This window comes from Nelusetta ayraudi, unplaced genomic scaffold (assembly GCF_046127955.1).
Source record: "Nelusetta ayraudi isolate G7.1 ecotype Tasmania unplaced genomic scaffold, CSIRO-AGI_Nayr_v1 ptg000097l, whole genome shotgun sequence".
Lineage (NCBI taxonomy): Eukaryota > Metazoa > Chordata > Actinopteri > Tetraodontiformes > Monacanthidae > Nelusetta > Nelusetta ayraudi.
Window position 1 is genome coordinate 2117147 of NW_027466147.1, and position 13172 is coordinate 2130318.

The 13172-nt window shown below is 48.4% G+C and overlaps 1 protein-coding gene across 1 annotated transcript; it reads right to left on the reverse strand.

Annotated features, from left to right (window-relative positions):
* Positions 1-4763: 4763 nt before the first annotated feature.
* Positions 4764-9382, reverse strand: hopx (HOP homeobox). The gene is made up of 3 exons (XM_076048178.1): positions 9171-9382; positions 8963-9140; positions 4764-5049 (listed from the first exon to the last, which is right to left on the reverse strand). Exons 2-3 carry the CDS (start codon positions 9110-9112, stop codon positions 4972-4974), a joined length of 228 nt encoding a protein of 75 aa, XP_075904293.1. The 5' UTR covers positions 9113-9140; positions 9171-9382; the 3' UTR covers positions 4764-4971.
* Between the last annotated feature and the right edge of the window lie 3790 nt (positions 9383-13172).

Consider the following 13172-nt stretch of genomic DNA (forward strand, 5'->3'; position numbering starts at 1 on the left):
GGGGGGCAGCACTGTATAATCTCAGCCTCGTGTTTTGCACATTCTTTCGAGCTGAAGCCGCCCAATAAAAACTCTTATTTTTTTTAATGTGAAAAAAAAAAGAGCTTCGAGTTTTGTTTTTATTTTTAGTGCCAATGAGAATCCAACGACGATATTGCATTACATTAGAAAAGAGATCGAGGCTGGATTATCATGGATCCGTCTTAAAAAAAAAGCTCAAATCTGAACAGTTTTCAGGTGGTCCCCCTGCAACCTGACCAATCAGAATCCTGGAGGAGGGTTTCAGCTCGTGAGCAGCGTGGACGTGCAGTCGGTCGGTCTGATTGCGACACTGAAGTCTTTTCTCCACTGCTGACCGACAGTGGACCGATGACACTTGCAGTGTCTCACCCCAACACAAAGCAACACGTTGGTCCCAATTAACCAAATCTGATTTAGCACTTCAATTTCTCGACAGACCTCGAAAGCGCGTGATTTTAAAATCACTCCCCTTTACAAAGGAAGTCTTTTCGCTCACTCCCCCTTTGAATTGTTTCACAGATCACAAGGACTTTGGAAAACAATCCAGCCGGACGAATCTGGTTAGTCAATCTGAGCAGAGACGGACGACATCGAGTCAGAGGATACTAAATTGAAGGAATGTTCCTTGAAGAAAATGTTCCTTGAAAAAAAAAGTTACTAAAAAGGTTTGGTTGAATTATTATTCTGAGACTTGTGGACCTCGACTGACCAGCTTCTTTGCAGGTGTGTCGAGTCGGCTGATTTGATTACCATCTGTTAAGAAAGAAAGAGAGGCGCTGAAACTGCCACGTTGGAATTTATGACACGTTTCTGGTGTAAATCTCAAAAATTGACTGGGGGAAAAAAAAAAAGTTATGGGAACTGATCCAAGAGGCACTGGTATCAAAAGCAGGTGTTTCAATAGGTGCACACTCACAAGGTCAGCACACAGATTTGGATTTCCCTCCCTTTAAGCTTTCAGCAAAGGTTATTTCCATCTGTCGAAGTTCCCATTCCAGAGGCAACAATGTTAAAACAAACTAAAAAAAAAACAACATAATCGGATTGAAAAGGGTACCGAGACCCTTCTGATCCCACCTCCTCTGTCGGTTCCTCACATCAGAGCGGATCCGAGGACCAATTCTCCCAAATATGAAGTAGAGGTGCAACTCACCTCCGACTGGGAGGCTAATCTGGGATTAGCCGGCGGAGATCGCGACCCGAGGTGCGAGGTAACGCGCTGGTTGGGAGGAGCAGAGGAGGGTTTTTTTTTCCCCCCGTCAGAATCCAATAAACCAACAAGACAGCCATCTTTGGCAGCGGGCTACGGCGACACCACTTGGACAAATTGCAGCTAAGCCAACCGGATTCCAAACACAACGCAGAGAAAGCCAAACTGGGAGCAGCTGGCGGCTTTATTGCCGTAGAAACCGTGATGTCGGGACTGCCGATCACACACTGGACGGGCTTGAGGTTCTGACGCTGCAAAAACAAACCACGCCGCCGTGTTTTCTTTTGGCACAGGAAGCTGTGGAAACAATGAAGTAGAACCAGTGGAGCAACTTCACACCATTAATTATCTGAGAAAATGTAAAAAAAAAACTAAAAAACATCAGACTTAGCCTTCTGTTTACAGCCTCCTGCTAAAACTGATGCTTTGTTACAGCTTCCACATGTTTGGAAGGAGACAAAAACAACTTGGTTGGGGGGAGTGGTCACGCATGTTGCTTTGTGACATCACAAAGGGCCCATTCTTGGAAAATGTTTGTTTCAGCTCACACTTTTTGAAAAATGGCCTGCAAAACCAGGAAGAGGAAAACATTTTTTACCATCAGATCACTGTCACTAAGCATTGGGAAAGCTAACTTTGGTAGCGATGGACCTTGACATGCTCAGATATGCGTGAATCCTAAAAACACCGGAGTGGCTTTTAAATCCTGCAGAACTTTCTGTTGACTGAAGAACTCTCTGCACATCTGTTTTCATTTGTTTGTTTTTTTTTCACCACATGATTTCACATGGCTCTGAACGCACTGATGAAGACTGATGTTTGTCTGGCCTCTAATTGTCTAATTCTTTGTATCTTGCAAAATATTTTCCCAATAAAAAAATCCCCAGTGTGCGTTCTCGCCGGCAGCAATGACCAGTCATTAACTTCTCCTTATCGTAAAACATAATTCACCTATTTGTGTGTTTTATGAAAATGGATCTGACAATTTGGGCGGTTTACATCTTTACACACAATCGCACAAGAGTGAAAGAAATGGACTTTAAAGATGGAAAAATCCTTCGAGGGAAACAGGAACCAACAGTCAGGACCGGGTGAGAAACCAGCAGACCAGTAGAGCCAGATTGACCTCTGACCCCGCTGCTCGGAAAGAAGGAAAATGGCGATGTAATGATGAGATCAGCGCGGGATTAAGTGGCAGCAGAAGAAGTCAGCTGACTGGGCCGGAGCCTGGCAGCCTGCGAGCGGCAGATTCCTCGCTGCTCGGCAGAGTCCGCTTAGCGACGGACAGAAAGCCCAGGCCCGTTAAAATTCTGCCTGCGCTCCAAACGCCTCCTCTGGCAAAAAATATCCGACTTGCAGATCATAAAGAACCGAGGGGGAACGTACGTACGTCTGCTTTGTCACGCGCGAGGACGGCCAGCAGGGGGCACCCACCCTCCAATTCAATGGGCCAAATTGCTGTTTGTTGTGAACTCATGAATAAAGCCAAGGAGCAACTGTCAGGAACTTATCAAGCGAAAGATGAAGCTTCGCCACACAAGTTTGAGGTGGCGCCCTCTCTGGTGAACTTATGTATTTGCACAACACAACATTAAAATAAGAGAAAATGTGCTTGTTTGCCAACAACAGTAGTGACAAAGACCAAGCAACCATGTCATGGCTTCACCACTATTAAAACCTTCAAATGTGATTTTTTTATTTTATTTTGGTGAGCGACAGCGGGAGCAGAAACCAGGTAAGTTGGAGTATCGGACCTCCAGAGTTCATGTTGTGTGACGGCTGAGGTGGATCAGAGAGGCTCCGGCCGGGGGCACAATGTGTTTTCAGCTTGAACGGCTGCATGTCTTTGCATAGTGCAAACAAATACGCTGCTTTTTTAGCTGAAAGGAGGGAAAACACCCCCAGGGTCAGGAAGCAGGCTGCACAGAGCTGTGTGTGTGTGTGTATGTGTGTGTGTGTGTGTCAGGTGGGTGGGGGGCGGGGGGGGTCTGTTTTCCTTTACTTATGAAGCTTAAAAGGCTCCTTTGTGTCGGCCGCCACTCTGTGTGGGAATCTGGGGAGTTGAGAGCGTTAAAATTCATGTTTCTGCCGTCTGAGTGGACAGCAGCCCCACTGTGAGTGAGTGTGTGCACGCTGTGTGATGCCAGCACAAACACCTTCTCACGGCAGCCAGTATCAAAAAAAGAAAAAACTGTTTCTTTTTTCTTTTTTTTTTTGCTTTTTTTATGAGTAGTTGAACCACCTTCAGGCCTGGCGTGGGTTCCTGGCGAGCTCCCACAATTCCACAGTGTTCCTGTCCAGTCCAGGCCTCAAACTTAAACTACATAGCTTCTGCTTCTGCTTCTGAATTTGCAGATCTCTATTTTCTTGTAAAAAAAAAAAAAAAGTAAAAGTAAAAAGTACCTCATCTTTTTTCCAGTGAAAAATCAATTTGTAATAAAAAAAATGTGGTTGTAAAAAAAAATCGAAATCAAAATAAACTCCTTGCAAAAGGTAGCGGCGGCGCCAGCCACAGCTCCGATCGCCGCTGTTTTACTCGGTCCCGGTGCCGCTGTTCGACACGCAGGGCGAGGAAAGGCTAAGAGCAACAACATGCTAATCTGTCCGGCAGCAGCTGCAGGTCAGCGAACACGTCGGCAACTATTTACAGATGTGGATGAATCCGCATTTGGTGCGGCGGAGACTATTTGGAGAAACAGGAAGGGGTGTGTGTGTGTGTGTGTGTGTGTGTGTGTGTGTGTGTGTGTGTGTGTGTAGGTGGGGGGGAGGGGTGTTAATAAAGTCACACCCAGTATTACATGTTCGGTGGACAACAACAACTGACTGTGTGTGTGTGTGTGTGTGTGTGTGTGTGTGTGTGCGCGCCCCCCCCTCGTGGACTCGCAGCTCCGTCTGGAATCCCTCCCAGTGCCAGATAACGCTGCCGTCCCGGCGCGAAGCTGTCGATGACATCACCTCCAGCAGGAACAATGATGTGACATCACCTGTCGCCGGGGGGGGAGGGGGGGGGGGGGGTGTGGGGGGGGGTTTGGGACGGCGGTCACGTGTCCAGGTTTCTTCTCCGACCACCTCCATCGTCGCCTCCTCGCTTACGGCCCCGCCCACCCCCCTACCCCCCGCTGACAGACGTCCGAGTAAACAAAGGCCGAAAAACAAAAGCACGGCCTTCCCTTGCAAGCCCCGCCTCCTGCCGTTACATAACTCCGCTTGCCTTCGTTCATCCGAAACCCCCAGGAGGCGCCGCAGCAGGGTCACCGAGTGGCTGGTTTCATTACTCTGTTGGATTTATTGAACAGAGGAGGGGTCCTGTGATTTTGGCAGACAATTTAAAGCGGGCCAATCAAATCACTTCGCTGGGGAACAGCACGAGGCTTCCTATTGGTGCACGTTTTCTTCAGGGCCTTTTTTCGCTCTTTGCTCGTCTCTCATGAGGAAATTGCTGCAGAGTGATCAAAGTCAAAGTTAACCAAACGACTTAGACAGGAGCGACGCAAGACGGCTCTATTCACAGCTCAGACTAAGCCAAACACATTGTGAGTTTTAAGCGAAATTTATTTTTTGTAAACTTGCCGGGTTACATAAGCCAAAAAACAACAACATAAAATACACACTTTTCACATTCGTAAGTTAAAATAGCTTCATAGATACAAAATAGAGATGTACACATGAGACGGGGGGGGTGGGGGGTGCGAGCGGCCGGCCGGGGCGGCGTCCGGCGGATTGGAGATTGGTCCGACGACTCAGTCCAGCACCGATCCGACCTCAGCTGGAAGGCCCTCCGCCTGCCTCCACTGCGCGTTGCGTAGCTTGAACCACTTCTGCAGGGAAAAACACACAAAACACAGGCGGCCGGTTAAAACGACGACGAAGGCGGAAGAAGTTTTTTGGCCCACGAATCTCACGGCTTTCTTTTGGCACAAAAAGCGGCAGCGCCCGAATGAAACGTGAGAGCGGGTGAGGTCACCAACATGCATCTTCCTGGGAATTGACACAGACCGATTGTCACGGACTGCATTGTTGAGACGGAACTTAAAGAAAGTGCTCCTTTCCCCGCTCTGCTTCAATGTGCTTCTCTCACCTCCAGGGGCTGCGGGTCACATTTGCAGACACGACAATAATCGGCAATCGCTCCTGCTTCAGTTCATATGCAACCTAATAGTGTTGTCTACAGGCGCAACATCATTGTGCGCTGAAGACGAGGAAATGCTCGCTTTACACAGGGCTGACATGCAGACGGGCGTTATTTGAGCTCCACAGCCGCGGGCCTGACTCAGCATCGGCGTTTTGTTTGGACAAATTTGCTTCCTGGCGAGTTACAGGCAAGTTGGTTCTCACATAAGCAATGAGTTCTCTGTCTGAAAAATAATACACCTGGCTTAGCATGGCTAGCAAATAACAACAACGCGAAATAATTGCAACAAACAAAAAAAAAAAGAAGAAAAAAAAACAAAGACAAAAAAGTGGTGGGAAAAAAATAGTTTTTTGTTATGTTAAAGATTTCACGATGATCTAAAGGTGTAAAACTATTTCAACTAGCCAGCTAAACTACGAGCGTTGCGGATCCCCCCCCCCCCCATCCCCAAGCCGATATTGGCAACAAAGTTATCTCAAATCCACAAGGACTTTGTTGTATAAATATTATCCTCCAGAACATATGAAAGTCAGAGTTCATGTTCCCCCCGGCTCGTCACATGAGGGGGAAGCCGCATCACAACAACAAAAAAAAAAATGTTTCCAATTCCAGCGCGAGGACGGTTGCACAAGCGCGCTGCCATTTCTGGAAATCCAGTTGTCACAGAGCGCTACGCTGGAAGCGACCAGATGATGAGTGTGCGCGGCGGCCTGACACACACCCGTGACCCGGCACGCTGCTGTTTCTAGTTGCCAGGAGTTTCAAAACGCTGCTGACATCACGCTAATCGCGGCCGCAGGGGGATGGGAGGGAGACACGAGTTCGCTGGCTGGCAGCGGGAGAGAAAAAAAGCTCCCACATTTATTCTGTTTTGGGTTGTTTTTTTTTTCCCCTCATTGAAAGCACATAAGATTCCCATTTGCAGTCATCTGGGTTTATATGAGTTCATTAAATCGGCTTTGGCGGGGAGCGAATCGGCATTAGCTCACGGACATTTTTTTGCATTTGTCGCGCTTTTGCTTTTTTCGCTTCTGGCCGCGTTGTGAATAAAGCAGTGTACTGTGAGCGCCATACGTGTGATAATCCTTCCTTGACTTCCGCACGTGACGTATGTAATTTTTTTTGAGATTACATAACGAGGGCCTTTTCATACATCCGCCTGCCTTTATTTTATTGACACAACGCAAACAAGCGCTGGATGAAAGCGGCTCACGGGAGGCTGTTTTGTTCGAGGTGGGGGAGCGGCAGCTAGGCGTGTCCCCCCCCCCCCCCCCTCCCCCCACCCCCGCCGACTGAAACCTCCAAGAAAAAAAAAAAAACACCCAACACTGTAGACTTGTTTTCGGTCCGGACTGAGGTCCGAGCTGTTCCTCCCTCTCTCCCTCCCTCCCTCCCTCCCTCCACTCTTTAACGATGAATGGAAAGAATTGGGAGAGACCATTAGAGGGCGGCGCTGCGCGCACACACCTTTCTGAATCACACACACGGCTAACAAAAGCATGTGCACACTTTGCACATTTTGTCTAAAACGTTTGGCACGAGAGGGAGAAAAAAAACATCCATGAGTCAATTCTAATGCGAAAAGGCTCATTATGCAACTCCTCCACGTCCCAGAGATGACAAATAAAGGTTGGGTGATTTGAATATGAAGGACGTGATGATCCCGACCGTTGCATTTTTTTTTTCATTTATTAAAACGTTCGCTTTATGTAATAGCAACAGGATGGGCATTTATTTTTCACTATTCACTAATTTCACTGCTCAGATGCTTGGGAATAGGCGCCCCCTCTGGTGGATGCACGTAGTTGCAGGAAAAGGGTGTATTCAAGGTGTTCGGGTGTATTCTGTATTGTCTTTGGAAGGTCTGGGAAATGGCGCCACTTTTGGTAGAAACATGCAATTGCAGGGAAGATTCAGCTGAAAGAAAGCGATTTATCTGCCGTTCTATTATTATTATTATTATTATTATTAACATTTAGAATCAGCGGTTTTTTGTTTTTTTTCTTTGCCTTCAGCAACATCACCACAGTTAACATTTCCGGGAGGAGCTTCTTTTTGACTCGTAGTGGTAAACGTCACTCTGGAGTGACCTGGAGAAGTTCTACCCACCCCGGTAGCTTCAGCTTTTGGGTAAATATGTTGTTGCTCCTTGTTTGCTATAGGTTCAATTCTTTCCCCGTGGGCCAAATATGGTCAATCCAGGGGACGCAAACAGCAAATATGGGCCTCAGAACGTCGACAAAGGTGGTTTTCTTATTTGACCGTTTTCCCCGACTCACTCTCTTCCTGTTGCACAAGTGATCTTCTGGGCACCATTTCCCAACCCAAACAGTCATTTTTGCACTTCTACTCTTTAGCGTCTGTTTTTTTCACCGCGTGTACAAGCCGACGACTGAAACTGCACCACACACACAAAATCTCAGCGTTCTGCACGTCGGCCTTTTTTCTACCACCCGGCTGGGAGGCTGAGCAACATTTGCCATTCAAATCAGAACGAGGTTGGAGACACACCTTAAAAAAAAAAACAAGAAAACCTTGTTGGCTGAATTCTCAGAGTGTTTGCTCAATGAGCTCCCCTGCCGGAGGAACCTGCAGAACCTCATCGCCGCCACTCTGAGGCTTCGCATCTGCCTCCTGACCGGGCTCAGACATTCCTCAGATAGGACGAGAAGGTGGGAGTCGCCGGTGGATCCTCACTGTAAATACCCTGATAGGATAGAGCTCAGACTGGGAGGAGGAGGAGGAGGAGGGAGGGGGTAGAATACAGGGGGAAGAGATAGAAGAGGAAGAAGAGGAGGTGGGGGAAGAGATAGAAGAGGAGGTGGAGGAAGAGATAGAAGAGGAGGTGGAGGAAGAGGAAGAGGAGGGGTAGAATAGAGAGGGAAGAGATAGAAGAGGAGGTGGAGAAGGAAGAGGTAGAAGAGGAAGTAGAAGAGGAAGAGGAGGAGGCTTGGCAGTCAGCTGGAGACTCACAAAGTGAGCACACTGGCTGGGCAGACTGCCCCCCCCCCACACACACACACACACACACACACACCTGCCCTACCTGTTCTTCGTGTGCCTATTTCTGCTCTGACATCACCAGGTGAGGAAGGTGATTGCCAGGGACATTTTTTTTTTTTTTTTTTTTTTTTTTAAATTCAAATCGATTTCAAACGAGCAGCTTTGCCCTCCGTGAAAACAGCTTTGCCGTTTCAATAAAGCACCGCTGCAGCGGAGCGGCGCAGAGGAGTTTTCTGAACCATCAGGGCGAATCGGGGAAGCGGTCATTTCCGATGCGAGAACGCGAGTTGCGTCAGCGCACTGAGCGCCACATCAAATGAGTTCACCTGCAGGAAATGAACGGGAGTGGGAGCTATTGTGTTGCGAACAAACAGGAAAAGTGCCCCGGTGCGCGCCAACAGAAGACATTAAAGTGACGCTCAAAGTGAAGAAGCAGAGAGAGCAGAGACATACGGGGGGGGGGGGGATTCTCTCACGTTCCGCACCCGGACTGAGGAAATCCGCAAAGAAACAGCGCCGATTCGGAACCTGACGCAAAGTCCAAAGAAAGAAGGAAGGAAAGAAGGAAAGAAGGAAAGAGAGAAAGAAGGACCCACCAGTGTCTCCTCCTCCGACAGTCCGCACTCTGCGGCGATCAGCATGAGCGTCGAACCGTCCGGATGCTTGGCGACCCTCTTGAAGTTGTCCTCCAGCACCGAGAGCTGCTCCTCGGACAGATTGAGGCGCTCCATCGCGGCGGAAGCCATGCTGCTCCTGGTGGCGGCGCCGCAGACTCTCTCCAGCGTGTCGGAGCCAAAAAAAAACTCCCTCTCTCTCCCTCTCTCTCTCTCTCTCTGCCGGCTGGAGGAGGCGGAGGACGGGATGCTGCTGCTGCTGCTGCTGCTGCTGCTGCTGCTGCTGGAGCGACGGCCCGGGATGGAGGTGCAGCGGCGGCGGCGACGAGCGGCGGAGGTTCGCTGAGCGGCCCGGCGCGGGAGCGAGTGGCGGACGAGCGTGAGAGAGAGCGGCCCGTGTGCCCGTGTGTGTGCGTCTGCGTGTGTTTATGGGTGTGTTTTACAACTGTCAACAGAAACATACGTCACGGGGCTGCTTCCCCTCCCCTCCAGCTCGGCCCCGCCCACCTGAAGCAAACGCCCCCCCGCCCCCTCTGTACTGCAGAGCCTCTGGGATTAAAGGGAATATTCTGGAAAGATTGAGGCAACAACAACAACAACAACAACAACATCCAGTCCTTGACTTGACTTTTTTTTTAACAGGAGTACAAGTACATGCATTTTGGTACTAACTGATACTAATAATGAGTACTTAACAAGGCCATTACACTTTATTGAATAATTTTTATTGGCATCACTTTCTGTGAAGCTCTACTGTATAATGCAGTATGAGTGTTTTTATAAGGCATTATAAAACATTTCAGAAATATTCATAATCGCATATGACAACGTTTGTACATGACTAGAAGTGGTGGTGGATAGAATGTGTTATAAAGTCAACATTCATAGTTATTTCTACCTCCACACCAAAGAAGTGGTGGATGGTATTACCACAGCATCACTACCAGCTACAAAAAAATGTTCTTAGACATTTTTTAGAGTTTAACTTTGTGAGCTGGATGTACAGTGTGATTATAAGTATATAAGTATAGTATAAGTATAAGTATTTTACGAGCACGAGCAGAGAACTCAACCCCGGTACCGATACTCAATACTGGTAGTGGTGCATTGCATCAGTTTGCACAATATCAAGGAAGTGGCGACAGCGAAAGTTTCATATCCAGCTGAAAACACACACACACACACACACACACACACACACACGCACACCCGCACACTATCAGCTCAGAGACACTTCAAATAATCAGTCACATGGCGACTAACCCAACACAACAGCAGCCTGCATGCTGGTTTAAAAATACGCTCCAAGTCAAATAGCGCTGATCAGTCATGAGTTGTCTGACTCACGCTGAGCCGCCGCCGCCGCAGCAGCAGCAGCAGAACAGAACGCTACTGGGAACACGAGCTGCACAGATAAAGCAGGGATCCTGACAAGCTGCACAGGGTGAACAGGAATATTATGCAACAGCAGTTTACCAGTGACTCAGAGGAATGTCACCCAACTTTGTGCTGTGACACTTTTTTTTTTTTTTTTTTTTTTAGGTTTCTCGCTCAACTATGAGATTATTTGTTGTGGGAATTATAAAATGAAATATGTATATAAATCCAATGAAGCTCCAGATTTAAAGCCACCTGTTTGGAGGAAATGAGTGTTTGTCACACTCATTTCATTGGCAATAAAAAATAAATAAATAAAGGACATCTGTGTGATTTGTATTTGCTGCATCGCTAAGGCAATCACGCCAACACGAGGTCTGATGACGATGTTGCAATTGAACAAAAAGCCGCACATTTTTTTTCCCTTTCAAACAAAAGGACATTTCAATCCGAAATATCTCAGCATGTCTTCCACACCCCTTTGAAGCTGCACAAACAGCGGCGAGTGTTGCGTAATCTGCACTGGGCCCCGGGCTCTGCCCCGCAGTGGATCATTAACTGGCATCAGATGGACTGGTCCCCGACTGTTCTCCCCGAGCGGCTCTGGGTCCTGACGCTGCGTGTTGAAAAGCGTGGCGCTGTACAAACAGTAAACACAGGCTCGCAGCTCAGCTTCCCCACACTTTTCCATCACGACGTGGAACTCCACCTCGGAGTGCTTTCTGGGGGAAGTTTATGGCCGCCTCATGACGCTCGGTGCGGATCCACTCCGGTGTCAACATTGTGAAAGCACTGCGTTGTTGTTTAAAGCGAACAGCAGGGGACGAGAGAATGTAAAAACCGGGGGGGATAAAGCGACGCTTTTCAGGCTGAGTCTTGTGTTTTACGACCGAAAATTTCATAAGCAGCCAACATCAGATGTGATTTAGCGATTGGGTCGAATCAGATTCAGCCGATAATAATAAGAAAGAACACAGGTGCAGATCAGATGTTGTGTTCTCTGGCGCTACAATGATTGATTGAATTTCACCACATCTCTCTCCACAACCACAACACAAGGCAGGCCGACTCTGCCGACGAGAACAAAATCCCATTGGGAGTCAAACAGACTTCAAAGCAGCGCAGTTCTTGCGTCACAATCTCATCTTTCTTTCTTTCTGCTTTGGCTCAAACAGAAAACTCAATCGATGCAACAGCCCCGGCAGTAAAAGCCGCTGATGTCAAGGTGTCGCTTTATGACCGGGGTGAACAAACACGGCAGTGGGATAAAGAGGAACCCTGCGAGATACGGAGGCGTGCGGACAGACGGTCGGCCTGGATTTTATCTGGAGGATTAAAAAGTCCACAGTCTGCCGGTCATAAAAGTGTCCGGCGTGGACGACGGCGGCCGGGCGGCTCCCGAGAAACAGCACCGCCGGAGAGCAGCTGGGATTCACCTGCTGCACCGCCGACTGACCGAGGTTGGACCAGGAGGAGGTGCACCAGGGTCTGAACAGGGACAGGGTGGGATCCAGGGAGGCCAACTGGAAGTGGAAGTGTTCAGCGTATAGAACGTGTGTTGCTCAAGTGAAATAATTTTCTATCTCACAATAACAAACATAACTGAAATGTAAAAAATACAAATAAAAATGCAAGAAGATAAAGCCAGGAAGGAAAAAAAGTAAAAATGGAATTGATGGAACAAATAAGAGAACAGATTAAAAAGTAATTTACCGCCTCCAGATCTTTTACCATCTAGAGTGTGAATGGCAGTCAGAGGTGATTGACTCGGTGAACTTCCTTTCATCCTGCGCACTGCGTTACATCATTTGTTGGCGGACTTAAAAAAAAAAAAAAAAAAACAGCGTGAGGAGAATTTCGAACAGGTCGAGTTGATTTAGCTGCCGCAGCCGCCGCCCGGGGGGGTCGAACTGTTTTGTCCGAAAACTCTGCCGCTGAGGACAAAATAAACGGCGCTGACGCAGCACTGACACAGACTGCTGCTGCTGCTGCTGCTGCTGCTGCTGCTGCAGTCGCTCTCCTGCACGCTGGCAAAACAACACAGCGCTGGAATAGAGAAACTTCACGACGGCCGACGCGCTGGATGGATGCGAGCGGACAAACATCAGGGGTCGTGACCTCTGCGCCTGCTGGCAGAACATACTGTACGTGTGGTCCCCTGCCTTGTATACAAAACACTCCAAGCCTGGCGAGGGTTGCGCCATGAACAATGTCAAAATCGGTATTTAAGAACACTGGAAAAATAAAATAATAATACATAATATATAATAATGAAATAATATTTTTTTTCCAAGTTCGGCGGGTCGGATTAAAAAGCATGACAGACCGCGTGTGGCCCCCGGGCCGCAGTTTGCTCCTGCCTGAACCAGAGGCTCATAGCAAAAGAAGAAAAAAAAAAAATAGCGACAATAAAAACGCTCTCGGCTTGTCGTCACGTCAGCAACGTGTAATCACACCACACTGCTGCTGCTGCTGCTGCTTTATCTGCGGGACGGTGATAAACCTGAACATATCATCCTATGATGGAGGGGGAAGGGGGGTGGGGGGGGGCACTCTGGGAAGAATGAGGTGAAGGCGACTCATGCCACTTGCCTGAGTCACGACTCAGTCTCTCCTCCTCCTCGTCGTCCTCGTCCTCGTCGTCTTCGCAGCTCCAGGCGGTGTTTTCGCACGTAATTACAGTTGCAAAGCGTCAAAGTCTCGGCACGAAACCCTCAGCAGCAGCAGCTCCTGGGATTCACACACACACACACACACACACACACACACACACACACACACACACACACACACACACACACACACACACACACAC